The 19,258-nt window shown below is 46.6% G+C and overlaps 1 protein-coding gene across 1 annotated transcript; it reads left to right on the top strand.

The window, feature by feature from the left end:
• Window positions 1-2,213: 2,213 nt before the first annotated feature.
• Window positions 2,214-13,792, top strand: HAX1 (HCLS1 associated protein X-1). The gene is made up of 7 exons (XM_088467540.1): window positions 2,214-2,407; window positions 4,641-4,846; window positions 7,690-7,874; window positions 8,143-8,191; window positions 8,835-8,953; window positions 10,321-10,436; window positions 12,037-13,792. Exons 1-7 carry the CDS (start codon window positions 2,358-2,360, stop codon window positions 12,038-12,040), a joined length of 729 nt encoding a protein of 242 aa, XP_088323666.1. The 5' UTR covers window positions 2,214-2,357; the 3' UTR covers window positions 12,041-13,792.
• Window positions 13,793-19,258: the final 5,466 nt, after the last annotated feature.

The raw sequence follows: 19,258 nt of genomic DNA, 5'->3' as shown, positions 1-19,258 counted from the left end.
AGGTTTAACACTCGTTGTGAATGATAAAACTCGAGGCCCTTAATTAGTCCCTCAGTCAATTCGATTTAACCAACTCTGCTCAACCATGGATATCTCTAAAACCTGAGCTGTTGGGGTGCCTTGGGGAACAGCACTTGGGAACCTCTGGTCTATGTTATTTCTATGCAAGTTAACAAAATTAAAAATATAACCTTTATTACATATATGTTAAAACTACAGCACTACACATACATCAAAAGTTGTAACAAACATAAATTCGAATGATAAATAATTATCATCAGCTGGATCGGTTATTCATTATTCTGTATACAATATACGCCTATAATAGGTAACTGACTGTATTCAGGGTGGATATTGCCCTAAAAAGAGCAGGTTTACATAAATGAAAAATAAACCTAATAATGTGTGATAATGGTGTATGTAGGCGAAATATGGGAAAGTGTAAAATAAGAAAAAAAATGTGAAAAAATAAAAGTGAGAGCAAAATAAAAATGGGACCACGAAACGAATGATAAACTGAGAGACTAATGTCACAATTATAAGGTCCAGTGTATGTATCTCCATGTGTCCGTCCCCAGTCATCAGTGTATATACTGTATGTCCATGTGTCTCCCCCCAGTCACCAGTGTATATGTCTCCATGTCCCCTGTCAGGCCCAGTCACCAACGTATATGTCTCCATGCCACCCCAGTCACCAGTGTATATGTCTCCATGCCACCCCAGTCACCAGTGTATATGTCTCCATGCCACCCCAGTCACCAGTGTATATGTCTCCATGTCCCCCCTCAGTCTCTAGTGTATATGTCTCCATGTCCCCCCTCAGTCACCAGTGTATATGTCTCCATGTCCCCCCTCAGTCTCTAGTGTATATGTCTCCATGTCCCCCCTCAGTCTCTAGTGTATATGTCTCCATGTCCCCCCTCAGTCACCAGTGTATATGTCTCCATGTCCCCCCTCAGTCTCTAGTGTATATGTCTCCATGTCCCCCCTCAGTCACCAGTGTATATGTCTCCATGTCCCCCCTCAGTCTCTAGTGTATATGTCTCCATGTCCCCCCTCAGTCAGTAGTGTATATGTCTCCATGTCCCCCCTCAGTCACCAGTGTATATGTCTCCATGTCCCCCCTCAGTCTCTAGTGTATATGTCTCCATGTCCCCCCTCAGTCACTAGTGTATATGTCTCCATGTACAATAAAAGTGTGTATATCTCATTGTCGCCCCTAAGACCCCAGTGTGTACGTCTCCATGTCCCTCCATCAGGGGTGCCGAGAGGGGGGGGGGCGGGTACTAATTACCCGGGCTTGCTGGAGGGGCCCGGCAGGGGCCTGGGTCTTCTCCCTCCCCTCTTACATCACAGCAGCCCAGCACAAGATGCTGTGTACTGGGCTGCACTGGGAGGCTGCTTGTGGCTGTTAAGAAGCAGGGTCAGCAGTCTCCTATGCCTGTGGGGGGGAGCGATCAAGCTAATCGCGCCCCCTCACTGATTATGCTCTGGGCGGAGGGGTGCTCACTGCGTCACACTTGTCAGCGCGCAGTAATATTATTTATCTTTTTACCTAAGGGGGCGTGACCACGCCTTCCACTATTAGACCACCCCTTGGCAGGCCTGCCCCCCATGCCCCAGTTAGTGTTTCCTTGTAACATCTTTGTGTGTGTCTGCCCTTTCTTTTCCCTCCTTCCTTTGCCTACATCTATAATTGCTTCTCTTATTACAGTGCATCTGGAAAGTATTCACAGTGCTTCACTTTTTCCACATTTTGTTATGTTACAGCCTTATTCCAAAATGGAATAAATTCATTTTTGTCCTCAAAATTCTACACACAATTCCCCATAATGACATGAAAAAAGTTTTTGTGAGATTTTTGCAGATATGATTATATATATATATATTATATATATATATATATATATATATAAATATATATTTATATATATATATATATATCATATGTAAAGATAGAGCTATACAATTGTCCTTGTTTGTAAACCAGTGTCCAACGTTTCTATTTACTCAAATCGTTTTCAGGGAGAAAGATCTCTCCCCCCTATACAATTGAATTGTCCTCGTTTATCCTTGCTGAGGAGATTGAAAAGGTTGGCGGAAGAGAAGTTCAACTTGCCACATGGCTGGCGGAAGCAGATGGTTGGCGGAAATAGAAGCTATCGGAAGAAGGTGGATGGCGAAAGTACATGGCTGGCGGAAGTAGGCTGCATCGCTGCAGTGGTTGGCGGAAGTGAGAACAGTGAGCGCAGTCACATAGGTAGAAGATAGATCCCGTTCCGTAGATGTACCCTGATGTCATCTTAGCTGACTGGCTGGTGTAACACATAATAATAATAACACGGAAAGACCGGGACATGAGCTTGTTCGATCTCTTCAGGAGGTTTTTTGAGGTACCGGGGAGGAGGTGAGGAGACACGGCGCGGTACTAGTAATGCCATGCACAGGCTATAGTGCTGCTGCCTGTATACTACTGGCTAATTATGCGTCCCTTCCTATACAGCCATTGACTCCCATAGAGGGGTCTCCGTACCCCTCCTGCCTCCCCATAGAGGGGTCTCCTGAGCCCCCGCCCCCTCTAGAGGGGCCCTGGTATCCCCCTGCCCCCATGGAGGGGTCCTTGTATTCCCCTGGCCCCCCCCATAGAAGTTTCCCCCTTTGTAGGGGTCCATCTATCCTACTGACCCATAGAGGGTCCCCATATCACCATGCCCTCCCCTTAGCAGGGTCCCATACCACCTCCCATAAAGGGAGTGTTGTATTCACTTTCTCCCCTATATTGGGGTGTCTGTGTGTACCTGCCGCCTTACAGTAGTCAGAGCTCTCCTATCCCCACATATTAGTCTCCCCGAGTCCACCCCCCTCCCTCTCCCATTTTAGTTTGGTATGCAGCTGTCTACCGCCATTGGGGTCGCCATATATGCTAGCCCCTTATACTGGGTTTTTGGGTCCACCTGCATGCCATATTGGTGTCTTCGTATACATCTGCCTACCTCCCATAAAGGGATTTCCATGTCCACTTGCCCCCCCCCCCCCCCCATAGTTGAGGCTCAGTAACTGCCCCCTCTGCAGCAAACTTCCCCATTCGGTGTACCCCCCCCTTCACTTCCACTTTTAAGGAGTCATCCTCTATACAGCCCCTTGCCCTACTTAGAATATCTCTTTCTCTTGACCCACCAGCCCCCATAGTCTTCCTCTCCAGAGCCATCTGCCCCTCGTAGTAAAGTCTTCCTCTCCGGAGCCACCTGCCCCTCGTAGTAAGGTCTTCCTCTCCGGGGCCACCTGCCCCTCGTAGTAAAGTCTTCCTCTCCGGTGCCACCTGCCCCTCGTAGTAAAGTCTTCCTCTCCGGAGCCACCTGCCCCTCGTAGTAAAGTCTTCCTCTCCGGTGCCACCTACCCCTCGTAGTAAAGTCTTCCTCATCCGGTGCCACCTGCCCCTCGTAGTAAAGTCTTCCTCATCCGGTGCCACCTGCCCCTCGTAGTAAAGTCTTCCTCATCCGGAGCCACCTGCCCCTCGTAGTAAAGTCTTCCTCTCCGGAGCCACCTGCCCCTCGTAGCAAAGTCTTCCTCATCCGGAGCCACCAGCCCCTCGTAGCAAAGTCTTCCTCTCCGGAGCCACCTGCCCCTCGTAGCAAAGTCTTCCTCTCCGGAGCCACCTGCCCCTCGTAGCAAAGTCTTCCTCTCCGGAGCCACCAGCCCCTCGTAGTAATGTCTTCCTCTCCGGTGCTACCAGCCCCTCGTAGTAAAGTCTTCCTCTCCGGAGCCACCAGCCCCTCGTAGTAAAGTCTTCCTCTCTGGAGTCACCAGCCCCTCATAGTAAAGTCTTCCTCCCTGGTGCCACCAACCCCCATAGAGAAGTCTTCCTCTCTGGCACCACTTGTCGCTTTTAGAATCCCTGCCCCTATAGCTCAGTCCCCGACACACAGTGATGCTGATGTCACAGTCCAGTGACAACGAAGCAGCCGTTAGCTTCTATCTGATAACTGCTGGACTATTTCCTTACTGGTTACTGCACTGTGCAAGTCTGACCCTTAGTATATCACCCCCACGTAGCTGATTAGCATTGTCTCTATAACACAGTGACATGCTGCCTCACCACCCCTGTAGCCCATTTTCTGAGACGCGGTATTGCCAGATTTCCCGCTGTAGCCTACTTTATGCTGAGTGGGTGTGGTTTTCTGAAGACCGCAGTAGGAAGTTCAGTTTTACAGAATTCAGGTTATAAAGTAATTTGGAATAAATGCTTGTGGGCTAACACGATGGCGACAGCGTGTATGGAAATGCCGGTTAGGCGAGGGCTGGGAAAGGTCAGTCTGATTGTCTGTTCTTAGGATAACCTGCCCTGTGTGAGCCTGAGCACCTGGATCCAAGGATGTGACTGTACAAATACTTACATTGGAATGGCCTACGACACCTATTTCTTTTACTCTGTTATTTGTCTGCTATGCGGCTCCTCCCCTAGCGTCTGGGGCCCTGGTACGCAGAGAGGCAGCGTTATCTAATAGGCCTGATTCTCCTGTAGTTATATAGAAGACAGGTCTATGGTGGTTATATGGTTATAACGCACAGTTCTCCAGTTATGTTGTAAAGTCGGTTCATTGCCGTGTAGCTCTAATCAGCGCGATCTCACTCACTTTCAGGGAACCGTTCTTTGGCGGCCTAACGCAGGACAACGAGGATGAGGAAGAAAACGAGGACGACTTCTTCCACCAGCCCGGTTATGGCTTCCAGTCACCTTTTGGGCACCAGGACCCCTCCTTTCACAACCCTTTTGGCTTAGATGCATTTTTCCGGGATTTCAATGAGCTCTTTGCGGATTTCGGGTCAATGATTCGTGATGTCCCCCGTAAGTTAGTTTCCTTGTGTTTGTAGGGTGGGAATAGCAGGGAAGGGGTGCGGTGGTGTGCGTGTAGCGTATTTGGGGACACATGAACGCAGAGGGGAATCTGCCAGTAAGAATTAGATTGTTAGCATTGCGAATTGCTTGGAACCCAGGAATTGTAGACCGGTTTGCAGCTCTCGCTCTCCATAGCGATAGGCTCCGATCTAACGTTTTGGGACCAAGCGATGTTGCATTGCCAGCACATGATCCGATTTCAGTGGCGATGACGACGAGCGTCCAAGGACTTAATGTCTTATTGCTGTGTAACATCCAATCAGTATTGACAAACTGGAACTGCGCCTTGTGTCAGGGCGGCTGCTTACATTCAAGCAGATTCAGTGTTATTAACACACAGGGTCACAGGTAGATCAAGGTTGTAATGCATATGACGTGTCCCCTAGTGGAACCATGTATTAGAGTTCGGACTTGTGTTCATACACCAGTTTAAATTAATTTGCAATGAATGCACCCTGGGCTGACTTTAGAGGCCAGCCCTACAGACTTACTGTAGGGTGTGATGTATACTAAAGACTATGGGCCTGATTCAGACCCACTCGCGAGCGGCTGTCCGCTCGCAAGTGGGTCGATGTTATGGACTGAGCATGCGCACGACGGAGGGAGCTCCGTCGTGCGCATGCGCCAGACGCGACGAGCGAAGGAAAGTCCTTCGCTCGTTGTGTCCGATCAAAGGGGGCGTGCTGTCAATGTTGATTGACAGCACAACCCCTTTGGTGGGCGTGCCGGGGGCGTGCCTCCCTGACGGGGGCGTTCCCACGGGAACGCCTCCCGTCAGAAGCCGGCCCACTGACATCACTAGTGATGTCAGTGGGAGTGATTTTGGCTCTGATAGAGCCAAAATCACTCCGGAGCTTGCGGTTGAAAACCTCAACCGCAGGCTCCGACTCGCAATTTCGATGGTCGCGATGGTCTCGACCATCGCGGCCATCACAATGCACGCTCGTATAGCCTGTGGGTGGTGACCCACAGCTATACGAGCGTCCAGGAGGACGCTCCATGAAAATGGAGCCCGACCCTCATTCAGAGCGTGCGCTCTGCTCAGAGCGTACGGCTCTGAATCAGGCCCTATGTATGTGTAAGTCTATCCTCAGGAGCATGAATGCTCCTGAGGATGCTGGGGTTCTATCTACCCAGTGAAACGCGTTGAGATTTTATTACACCACCTTGGATTTATATATGGGCTGCTGAGTCTTACGGATACTTGAACCATTATTTCTCTGGATCATCTGACTGCATCTCATCACCTATGGACACCCCTAGAGCACCTATATACAAAGACTGAGTGCTTATAAACTTTGGGGAAACATAACATCTAATGGTGAATATTGCTGCTTACTATATAGGGAGAGGTCCTAAATCCAGTAAGGTATATTATGATATTAGAGGTGGATGTTTTTAAGCATTATTTGGATTTTTTTATTCATATTTCCTTTTTGCACAATATTATTTTGTGTTGAAATAGATTTTTTTTTATATGTTTTCAGCGCTTGGGTTTTTGTTTTTGTCTTTGTGATTATTATAGAGGACTCGCTATCCTCTTACCAGCTGCTGCTGACAGCGCACCTGAACCTACTCTGTACATAGCTATCACACTGTGCGTTCATGATCCCGCCACTGCGATTGGACTGCGATCACAGCGACTACACAGACCCATGGCAGAGTGACAGGAAGTGCCGTTTGTGGGAGGTGATGGGGGGGTGGGTGGGCAGGCGTGCCAGTGTGTTTGAACGCCGTTAAAGGGGCGTGCATAAATTAGCCACCGCGGTGCCGTACGCAGCCTGAGTACTCATAGCGTGCACTAAGGTTAGCAATTCCTGAGTAAGGTCAGAGCTGTGTAAGTGTGTGTGAGGCTGCGATGGTACTCACTGTTACTGGTGGTGTCGCAGTCTTGCTAAGTATTACGGATGTGTGTAAGGTAAGGTGGGCGTCCTTATGTTGTGCTGCGATGGCAGTGGATTAGCATACTATCGCAGTGAGCCTGCGTATGCAATCGCTGTTGCGATCCGTAATAAATCAGACCCAATACGCAGAGAGATTATCTGGCTGCTGCTCTGAGTACCCCTGAAATTTGTCAGTGTAGAATTGTGTGGTGGTCACGCCTTGCAGAAGTAAGATGGGCACGTTCTCTCCTAGATACTGGCATGTCCGGGGATCTCTACATGTGTGCAGTACAATGAGACAATCGCCAGGTACCCACTTGTGCGACCAACAATCGTGCCAAAGTCCACGGACAGCCTGTGCATCGCATGACTGCAAGGAACACACTGCAGCGATTAATGCAGGACGGAGCGATCACTTGTTCCTATGCATGACGCAGCATATGATGTGGTCAGGTTTCATGTCAACACATTAAAACGGACGACGTCACATGCGACCCCGGGAGTGCGCATATGGTACATACACACTGCACAATATGCACAATATGTCATTACAATCTGGCCAGATCGGAACGACATGGCTCCAGTGTGTACCCAGCTTAACGCTAAATGTAGTTAGATACAATTTATTGGTTTAATTGTACATTTCATGTATATCGCACACATATTGTCTGCTCTATATATGGTGCATTTTCCATATTGATATCACATGACCCAGGCCATGGTCTCACCTCAGTAGCCCCTTCATTACATAAGCGGTTTCCATACATTCATAGAAAACCCTGGTGTATGCGGTGTTGTGACACTAGTTCTTAATGCCCTGGGGCGTAACCAGATCAACAGGCCGGTGTTTCACACCCTCTTTTGCAGTATATTATATATGTTGCTTTTTCTAATCTATCTTCTCTGTAGATCTGCCAGGGATGGAACCCCAGATTCAGAGTCCAGGAGGACCTAGGAGTGGTTCACTGCGAGACTCCATGTTAAAATATCCTGATTCCCACCTTCCTAGAGAGCAGTCCCCATATTCCCAGGACCCCAGCAGCCAGGAAGGACCTCGTTACCCAGGATGGCTTCCACAGGGCAATAACAGAAGGGTGTGTTGTATGGTCAGCATTGGCCCCCATCTTCTCTCCAGCAGTGCAATCACAAGTCCACAAAGTGTGCTCAGACTAAGCTGTGGGTCTGCTAGAATACAGGATTTGGGCAATATATAATTGATTTAGAATTTCACATCCTGACCTGATGGTGGCGCTGTAGATCATCCCTCCCCATTTCCCCCTGTTATAGCCCTGGGACGGTGTTGGTGATGCCTGGGTGCGGTTGAGAGGAAATTTCTAACTCCTTCTTCTCTCCTCCCTGCAGGAAGATGATCCTGTCGCCATCCATCCTGGAGACGCCAAGCAAGACAAAAGTAGGTACTCTCAGTCTGGGACTATGCATGTTGGAGTATAATGAAATGATGCAAGAAGGTGATGTTATCTCTCAAAGTCTGATATGTATCAAGCCTCGGAGAGCCAATCACTGTCCGGTATCTAGCAGTGTCTTTGAAATGACAAGTAGATGCTGATTGGCTGCCTTGTGCAACTTCTCCACTTTATCTCACTCCGAGACTTGATATATCTCCCCTAGCGTAAGACACCCCGACATCTACTACTAACTAATAACAGCAGGTACCAGTATCTCGGAGCAGCTACTGCAGGATTAGACCCAGAGATGTCTCCGCATGGCTGTAGTGTATAGTATGGCCCAGGGTTTAGCTGTCCTGTGATGATATAAAATAATATATGGGCTGTGTTCCTGTACAGCTGTATAACTCTCAGCAGGGAATATCATACCTCAGGTGACCACAGACAGCAAGGAGATATAATGGGCGTTCTGTCTGATGGTACTATCCGTGTCTCACCCTCTTCTCGTTTTATACCCAGCCCTGATCTCCGTTCATTGTTCACGCTACGTCCTAATCTCTCCAGTGTCACCCCGCCTTTTCTGGTCTGAGCCCCCCACTTCTCCCTCCCGAAACCTGTCTGACCTGTCTCACTCACTCCTGTCTCTAGTTCTGGACTCGGAGGTCTCTTCTCATGGTTTGGACTCTATTCTGAGGCCGAGGAACCCAACTTCTTCGTCATCGTTTTTCCAGAGTGTCTCCGTTTCCAAAGTGATGAGACCCGATGGGGTGAGTTCTGGTTTACACCTAACTAACAATCGCACCCTCAGGTATAGCTTTATCCGTTACCTTATGCAGGAATAATAACGTTCGGCTGCACCCACAGAACAACAGGAGACGGGTTGAAGTGTAAGGTGTAGCCCGCGGCGTTGGGTTGAAGTGTAAGGTGTAGCCCGCGGCGTTGGGTTGAAGTGTAAGGTGTAGCCCGTGGCGTTGGGTTGAAGTGTAAGGTGTAGCCCGCGGCGGTGGGTTGAAGTGTAAAGTGTAGCCCGTGGCGGTGGGTTGAAGTGTAAGGTGTAGCCCGTGGCGTTGGGTTGAAGTGTAAGGTGTAGCCCGCGGCGTTGGGTTGAAGTGTAAGGTGTAGCCCGCGGCGGTGGGTTGAAGTGTAAGGTGTAGCCCGTGGCGTTGGGTTGAAGTGTAAGGTGTAGCCCGCGGCGTTGGGTTGAAGTGTAAGGTGTAGCCCGCGGCGTTGGGTTGAAGTGTAAGGTGTAGCCCGTGGCGGTGGGTTGAAGTGTAAGGTGTAGCCCGTGGCGTTGGGTTGAAGTGTAAGGTGTAGCCCGCGGCGTTGGGTTGAAGTGTAAGGTGTAGCCCGCGGCGTTGGGTTGAAGTGTAAGGTGTAGCCCGCGGCGTTGGGTTGAAGTGTAAGGTGTAGCCCGCGGCGTTGGGTTGAAGTGTAATGTGTAGCCCGCGGCGTTGGGTTGAAGTGTAAGGTGTAGCCCGCGGCGTTGGGTTGAAGTGTAAGGTGTAGCCCGCGGCGTTGGGTTGAAGTGTAATGTGTAGCCCGCGGCGTTGGGTTGAAGTGTAAGGTGTAGCCCGCGGCGTTGGGTTGAAGTGTAAGGTGCAGCCCGCGGCGTTGGGTTGAAGTGTAAGGTGCAGCCCGCGGCGGTGGGTTGAAGTGTAAGGTGTAGCCCGTGGCGTTGGGTTGAAGTGTAAAGTGTAGCCCGCGGCGGTGGGTTGAAGCTGCGGCCCTTGGCATTCGTAGGCTTTCTCTGACGTCTGCTCCTCTCCTACCTAGATGCCCCTGTAATGCCCCATAAAGGAAGGTGACTGAAGACGGTCTCTGACCACTCTGTCGCCCTTCAGCTGGTCAGTTACCCACCAGAGGTCGTCTTCACCTACTGGCGCAGGACATTTCCTTTTTCTGGGTCTGGACTGTTTGTTTTTTTTGTTTGTAATATGAGATTCTGACTTTATCTGGCTGGTAATTGGAATTATTCCATCGACTTCAGTATCGCCTCGGTTTTACCATTGTACCCACCTGGCTGCCGTTAGTCGCAGTGTTAGCGGTTGCTCGCGTATGCGTTGCAGTCCATTGTGTCGGACATGTTGTTTGCGTCCCAAGTGTCTCTTAATGCGTACTTATGCTGTCGCCACAGACCGTCGAGGAGAAGAGAACTGTACAAGACGGGCAGGGGCACGCATCTACCACAGTGACCGTGACGAGAGACGGCCATGTTATCAGCAGCAGAACCATCGACCCGTGTGATCGGCGGTAAGAGACCTCGATGCTGATGTGTTATCGGTGAATAATAAACTCCCATAATCCTCTTGGACACCATACCGCTATTGTTTGTGTAACCATACGTGGAACGGCACGCGTGATATTGCTCATTGACCTCTCTCTTCAATCATAACAGTGTTGTGGATTTAAATGGCCGCCGTTTAGCTTACCTCTATATTGCTTCTGAATCCCTTCCCCTGTATTGTACGACTGACTATACAGTGAGAGATTACATAAAGGAATTGTCCGCTGCTCTGGGACCCCTTTGTTTCCTCTCCACCGATTGGTTACAGAGCTGGTTTTTAACCACGTAGACCAACCGGGAGCTTCTCTAACAGTCAGATACGTAATCAGTAGCCGATTGGTGGAGAGGAAACCAAAGAAGTTCAAGGGCAGCTCTGGAGGCACTCGCTATCTATTCAAGTCAGCTGTACAATCCTAGGTAGGGTCATCAGATACCATACAGAACTACATACTAGCAGGGGGAGGCTGACCCTGAGAATCTTACTGGCTAATTGTAAGAGGTACGGTCCAAGGACAACGTCGGTGAGACTGAAGAAACCTCTTTCCGTAGAGTTCAGTGGTGAGTCAGTCTTTCTTGTAACAAAAGACCATGAATGGTCAAGAAGATCTGGGATTTTGGCATGGTAACCTACAGATCAATGTTAGCTGTTCATAAAGGCCAGATGAAAGCTTTACAGCATGGGAATACTGTTTTTAAAAACCCCAGTGTGCACATCAGCTGTTCGTGTATATTTACCATGGTCTCCCTGTGTGAAGTTAACAATTGACTTTGCAGTATATTTACTAAGACTTTACAAAACCACGGCTTTCGGCTGTCTGGTAGCGGGATTTAAAAGGGCAATAATATTAAACGTAGTTTACAAGAGCTTACATTCTGCATTGGAGAGGCTGGAGGGGTTGGTTGGTTTGGCCATAGACATGAGTTTTGAGGACACGTTTGAAGGCAGGGAGGGTGGGTGAGCGTCTGATGGAGTGAGGGAGGGCATTCTAGAATTATAGGAGCAGCACGGGAGAAATCCTGGATGTCTGCGCGCAATGAAGAGATCAGAGAGTTAATATTCCCACTTTTATGCTCCTGACTTTTTCTGTTCAACAAACCTCGACACTTACAGCTGTGTAGTTAAAGAGAATAGAATGATAATATTCTATGGACCCCTTACTCCATCATTTCATAGTCTTCATTCTAGCACCCTGCACCTATCACAACCCGTGCAGTTCCTGCTTCCAGCCTGTGGTGTCGCTCTCTTCTCTGGTGCTTCTAGCACACTCCGCTGATGCAACAAAATGCTGAGATTCATCAGTTGTGTGCTAGAAGCACCAGAGCAGAGAGCGACACCCCAGGCAGGAGAGGGGAACTGCACGTGTTGTGATAAATGCAGGGTGCTAGAATTAACACTAATTTCATGACTGTAAGGGTAGAATCACTTAAATATTTTGTGGTGCCTTTTATTACATTGCCAATATCTTCAGTTCTGAGATAAAAGGTCCAATTTGTGTGGAAGGTTTGTGTGAATCGTACAGTGGGATGAGTACATAGGGTTCTCCTCCTGTTTCCTCTCTCACCCAGATGATCGCCAGGACCCTAGACCTGACTAACACGGACCGGACCACCTGCCCACGGCTCGGAACCATAGACTGTTTTGTGCCGCCTCTCACGGATGTGGTTGGGACGCCAATGACAGAACACAAGCTATTTTCACATTTAATAAAATGTTCTATTTATAAGCCCAAATTATCAGCTGTCCAACATCTTGGGCTAGTGACAATAAGTCCCTCTTTTATTACCGCAGAGATAACGTGACGCGTCATTACTCAGTGTTGTATGTTTGGGGCGACACGTGTACATAAAATAAAGTTTTATATTTAGAGTAACCAAACTGATTCTTCCGCACTATAACATGGCATCGTAACTTATTGAGATTTAATAGGCTATCGCTGGGGCCGTGAGTGTGCGGAGGCGACGGAGCCTGATTAGCGCAGTCACATGACAACTGCACGTAAGGCAGGGTGGGGGGCTAGGCGCTCTGCTAGCCAAATGAGGCTAGCAGGAAAAAGCTCAGAGGGCCAGACCAAATGATTCTGCGGGCCTTATACGGCCCCCGGGCCTGAGGTTCTCCATCCCTGGTCTAAGACAACTCAAGTGGGCGGCAAAATCATATCGCGTGTAGCACCTTCAACTTAGCCATGCACCAGCTGATGCGTACCAACCCTAGGAGGGCCGGATGGCCTAATGATGCTGTTCTTCATTCCATCCAATAGAGGGATACCATGGCAGAGGGCAGGGGGGTTAGCCAAGATATTAGCACTGGAGCAGGATGCAGGTTTGTAGGATATACTTGAGAGTGGATTTGCAGGTGCAGCCCTGTCACATTACCTGAAAGCTGGAATACAAAGGCAGGTGCAAGTTTTTGAGATGTCCAGTGTAGGAACATGGGAGCATGATTTCAGGTTGTCCATTGAAGGAACCCTGAATCAGGTTTTCAGGATGATCACCATAAGAACACAAGAATACAGGAACTGGTATGCAGATGGCAGAAGAGGAACCTGGAGCCAAGGTACTATGCCCCACAGAACACAGTGCCTCCAGTTCACATTATGCCACACAGAACACACTGCCTCCAGTTCACGTTATGCCACACAGAACACACTGCCTCCAGTTCACATTATGCCACACAGAACACACTGCCTCCAGTTCACATTATGCCACACAGAACACAGTGCCTCCTCTTCACATTATGCCACACAGAACACAGTGCCTCCAGGTCACATTATGCCACACAGAGCACCGTGCCTCCAGTTCACATTATGAGACACAGAACAAAGTACAGTGCCTCTAGTTCGCATTATACCACACAAAGCAAATAAACGAATATGGAAAGAAGAAAAGATAAAGGTCATTTTCTTGTGCTGCTTTTTTGCTGGTTCTTGCTTATGTAGTAATCACTGGTGACCACAAGGTGGCGATGCAGCTCTTGTGCTCACTTATCATTATTTATGTCTTCGTAACCTCAGGATTTAATGGTTGAAACAAGTCATCCGCGTCCTCAACATCTCATTTCCCTGTTGGGACAGTTTGAGAGCAAAATTGCTGAAAACAAGTTGTTGGCCAAGCATCAATGTGGAGGAGAGGGCAGTAACGCCCACGGGGACCAGCCCTAAAGCACATGTTGAATAGTGTTACATATAGCACATGTAGCATTAACAAATTTGTATAGCCAGATGCATAATGGAATTCCGTCCTTCGATGTAACAATGAATTGGATCTTAGAAAACTAAGACGTAACTATCACAATATAAGTTATTTATAAATACCAATCTTGAAAAGAGCAACTGTGAAAAAGTGTAATTATTTTTTGCATTGAGTATTTTTTATTAAATGATTTTGCATATACAAAAATAAACAAGCTGACAAAAATTAAACATAAAATACATACAGTGCTTAACAGCTACAAACACAATAAAGTTTAATTATTAAATAGTTATAATAAAAAAACTTTCTTGAAGTTTAATATCTGCTGCACAGCTTAAGTGGGACCTCATCTATCCTGAGAAAAGTGTAATAATTATTACTAGACAATATCCCAATTTACTAAACCAAACAAAACTTGCAGATGGCAGATCCCTGCAGGCTCCTGTATATAAGCAGGTTCACTTTCACCCTTGTGGAGACTGTAATGGGGTTGGGATTTGTCTCCGGTTAGGATTATTTTTTTATTGATGGTGAAATGGGCGTAGGCCCCCTGTGATAAGAGGGACGTTATGTGATGGTATACTGTGGCTGGAGGATTAGGATACAGAAGGTTTATTAGTGACACTGATAAGCAGATACTAACAACGAACGTCAGCTACGTGTAATAATCCAGCTGGTCCAAAGTTTCTGCTGAATTCGCACTTTATTTATTTGCATATAGACCTATGGGTGTCGTTCTAGTCTTACCATTTTAGTTTAACATGTCACAGTTTGAGCCTAGTTTATCAGACACTCTGGTAATTAAATATTTAATATTGCAATGCGTAAATCTGCTGTAGAGGGCGTTTTGCGTAGAGATATAATAAACAGCAGCTGATCGCTTTCATACAATTTTAAGTTGCCAGTTTGTTTTGGCCCAATGGCCCACATTTTTGGGGTTGTGTGAATGCATATACAGAAGACACATTTCGCATAAGTGGAAATTACAACGGTGGTTTTAAATAAAAATAAATAAATTTCAAAACGGTGCTGCCTCATATCCACTCTGTTCTTGGCCAACCAAGGGCCTCGCTAATGTCCCCTCCATTGTAGATGTCTCTAGACGTCCCAGGTGATAAGTTTGTACTACCTTCTACCCATGTTTTTGCTATACATCAGGGTCTTCATTATGCCCACTCAGTTCTTGCTACTTTTTAATCGGTCGAACTGTCTTGTCTCCTTACTTTTTATCATCCATCGCTGGGCAATAAAATTATATCCTTACACTATTGTTCTTTAGTAAGACTGCTACGGGCCTATCTCATTGTACTCAGACTTTCCAAACCCTCTCTTTGGATTAACTATTTCATCCTTTAACCTATTCTTGTAAGGTCTCGACAGCTCTTATAGGGAGATGTCCTTAAACATCTACCATCGTGGTTACCTGTCTCCACAACATCACTGTGCTATGGGCCTCTCGGATACTGGGGACTGTCTGAAATTCAGGCAACCGGACGCATCTTTCTTACATTGCATTTTGGAGTGTTCCCCTCTCAAAACGGCCCCTCTGATTGGCCGAGAAACACGTCAGGTGTTTTCCTTGTTTCCTGGACACAGACACCACCTGATTGGCTGCACACTCTTCTCCAGCTGCACTGCTCCGGCGAGCACATAGACGGACTCACTGTGACCACCCAGCCGCCTGCACAGGCCCACCGCTTCCCTTCCAGCGTCTCTCTTCACATTGCTCGGCCGAGCATAGAGACGGACACGTTGCGGTGTCACAGCTTCTGGGTCACCCCACAGAGTCGCCGCGTATCCACGCACTGGCCCCGTCTGCAGCCCCACGGTGATCACACGGTGGGCACCCACTCACTTTGGCAGAGCTTCACACTGGACATTTCATCCTGGCGCTTCAGTCCCAGCCGTCCATCCAAGAGTGACTACAGTTCTACCCTTGTTTTTCACATAGCAGCCGGGACCAGCAGCCGATACCACCTGTTAGTGTGCCGGGACGCCGGTTACCTTTCCAAGGTGGTAAGATCCATCTGTCAGTTGCCAATTGCAAAGACGTGCATTGCTTTACTCTCCAGAGCTCTTTATAGCTGGAGCTATTTTATGCATATTAACTCATTGTTATTTACATTTTTGATACATGCACACTCTTTAGTTCCTGTGTGGAATATTTGAGATGCTTGGGTATTAACCTGTGTCTGCACATATTGCTTGGTGCATGTTCTCATTTATATAAGATTATATTCTTAATATGAGATCTCAGGTGGTTCTACTATCCAGGATTTATGCACATTGATTGTTATATGTCATTTTATATGTCAGTTTTTTAATATTATGTCTTGTCCATTTGAATATTAAATACATTTACCTCTGTCCAGCGCTCTCCATATACATTTTTTCTTTTGCCCTCTCAAAACAGTTGGTGGATAATGCCCTCCTACCCTTGAATGTACCCGCCTGTTCTACTGACTCATGTTTTCATTGACGATGTTTCTCGAAGGCCAGGGGTTCCCAACCACGGTCCTCAAGACACACTAAAGGCCGGTACACACTAACGATGTCTAGTGTGTACCAACATCGTAAGCGACGAACCCGGCTGGGGTGCCAGCATAGGCAGGCGCATACATACTTGCCAATGCCGGCAGCGACGGCAGGTGGGTAGCGGGGGCCATGCTGAATATGGCAGTGCTAGCGACATCCTTAGATCTTTCTGTATGTACAACAGACCTGAGGATGCGACGGACGACCAGCGAGAGTGCACATCGGGATAGTGATAGTGGGTAAACACTACATGATTTGAACGATTTGTCATTCCGAAACGTCGGAATCGGCCGAATCGTTCAAAATATTGTTTAGTGTGTACCCAGCATAACCGTCCAGGTTTTAAGGATAGCCATACTTGAGCACAAGTCTCTTAATTAGTAAATCAGTTATTTTGATTTAACCATTTGTGCTAAAGCATGGATGACTTTAAAACCTGGACTGTTAGTGTGCCTTGAGGACCGATGTTGGGAAATGCTGCTCTAAGGGCTCGATCCAGTTAGGTGCAAAGGGGGCGAAGTAACGTTGCAATGGCATAGAAACGACTGTAACAGCATGGCAATCGCCACCTTGTGGCCCAATCTCACTCCCATTCAACACTTTCCATTGCATTACTTTTTGGTTTTATGTTATGTATCCCTTTGTTGATACGGCAATAAAAAAATAATTTTATATATATATATATATATATATATATATATATATATAGGTTGTGCTTTTTTTTATTCATAAATTTATTTATAATAAATATTGTCAGGTCCCGGATTATTAATTATTTGGAAAAATAAAAACGGGAGAGTTTGCAATTTTCAATATTTTGTAGATTATAAACGGGCTAAGAAAATGCAGACACGATTCTTTTAAAAATTGTAAGCTTTTTATTTTATCTAACAAATTTCCATTTTTTTTTCAGCCACCTAACACTAAGAAAAGAAGTAGGTACCACCTAAATCAGGCTTTATGATAGATCATTTGTAGCTATTTTGTTTTAAATAATTTATTATTCTTTTTAAATAACATATAAATTTTGAATTATCTATAAATTTTACTTAAATATATCAACAACATTGTGTTGTATAGATTTGTAATATAGACACTAGTACAGTTGGTTTGTCTTTAATTCACATTAGTAATTCAATACTTGTTGATCCTTGTAATGAAGTATATTATCTGTTATAGTTTTCAATGTGTTTGCATAGTTCTTATGATGGACTTCTACTCCTTCCCAATCCACAGATAAGATAAGTATAATTATTATTTAATTGCAGTAAAATGATAGATAGTAAGCATGTAGTAATAAGATACTGTATAATGTATGACTGTCAGAGGTTTTATTCTTCGTACCATGAGAACAAGTCACGTATTAAGCTCGCACGAACGGCGCTTCCCAATTCTCTGTGCCCTATTCTTCTGGGAAATCAGGGTGCGGTATGTTGGTATGTTTTTTCCACATGGTTGTAATGTCAACATGCAGCCTGTCTATATTGACCCCTAGATTAATAAATTTCACATTGCACCACTCGACCTTATGATATAAACATGGATCCACACAAATTCTATTAATATACCCATGATCTATCTAAAAATAAAATCATTCATACCAATTTAAACATGCAAATTGGTCCAGCCCGACTGCAGATAATCTTGGTGGGCTGTATAATCCAATCACACTGGAAAGTTGGCCTAGGGTTAGGAGGATGTTAAATTGAAGAAAGAGAAGATGTGATAGGTGTTTACTATAAGAAGAGAGTTAGATAGGGATGCTATAAAAGGTTAGGTGGGCGGTTCTGGAATCTGATACGTTTGTCTGAAGAGGTGAGTTTTTAGAGAACGCTTGAATGTTTGGAAACTAGAGGAAAGTCTTATTGTGCGTGGGAAGGCATTCCACAGGGCGGGAGCCGCCCAGAAAAAGTCCCGTAACCGTGCATGGGAACAAGTAATGCGCGGGGATGAGAGACGCAGATCTTGTGCAGAGAGCGGAGATGTCGGGTTGGAAGATATTTTGAGATAAGTGAAGAGATGTATGTTGGTGTGGTTTGGTTAATAGCTTTATGTGTGAGTGTAAGTATTTTAAATTGAATACGGTAGACGACCGGCAGCCAATGGAGGGACTGACAGAGTGGATGAGCAGACACTAAACGTTTGGTGATTATATCTGACTTATGTGCCCGTGGAGTAGGGATGGACAATCGGGCGCCCCGTATTATTCTTCAGGATCGATGCAAGATTGGTATTTCTGTATTTAATGCAGAAAAACAGCAAATCCTATCCATGTTCTCAGGGATCGCTATTATTTTTGCTCATGCGCAGTTGGCGAGTCGGGGTAAGTTTTAAAACCACGGATGCGTAGTGGAGTAGACCTCAGGAAAGATGTAAAAAGATGGGCCATCTGCATTGGGATTTTAGGATCTGTCCTATTGATGGATCAGGGCTCCAGGATCTATTTATAAATAAAAGAACAACAATGTATCGGGACTTGAAGATCGATCGCTCCCAAAGATTAATCTTCGATGTACACCCTTCCGTGGAGACACTGGCCGGATTTCACTGTTGCACCTAGAGGTCATTTCTCCTCCGAGGCGCCACACGCTTTTCCCAGATTTGACTGTTAATTACAAATACGGTTATAAATACCAGACTGCGGGCACCGGTATTCTGGGCGAGTCTTCTCTCCTTCCCAGCACCCACCCTGGCATGTGGCATTGTTCTACTTGGAGAGCTGTGAATACCATATCGTACCAGGTTGCAATGCTGCATGCAGACATGGTACGGCCACCATAGTGTTTGTGATTCATGTTCTAGTTCACAGGGAAGCTCGTGCTAGGGATGGCCATCAGAAGCCGATGGTTAGCAACCATCAATGTTCCCAATTCAATGTAAGGACTTAGGACCTCATTTAGAGTCGGTCGTTGCGGCCGCATGGTCGTAAGGGAAAAGGGGCCGGGTATGCAAATGATGCACTCGCAAGTTGCGTCCATAAGAACGGATCGTTAGCTGGCCGACCAAGGGGAGGATGCGGCCGTAAGACAAAAAATACGCCCCCTTCTCGTATGCATTACACGTC

Source organism: Taudactylus pleione, unplaced genomic scaffold (assembly GCF_031769625.1).
Source record: "Taudactylus pleione unplaced genomic scaffold, aTauple2 ptg000073l, whole genome shotgun sequence".
NCBI classification, from domain to species: domain Eukaryota; kingdom Metazoa; phylum Chordata; class Amphibia; order Anura; family Myobatrachidae; genus Taudactylus; species Taudactylus pleione.
Note: the sequence above shows the minus strand (reverse complement) of the source record. Positions and strands in the feature narration are given on the sequence as shown.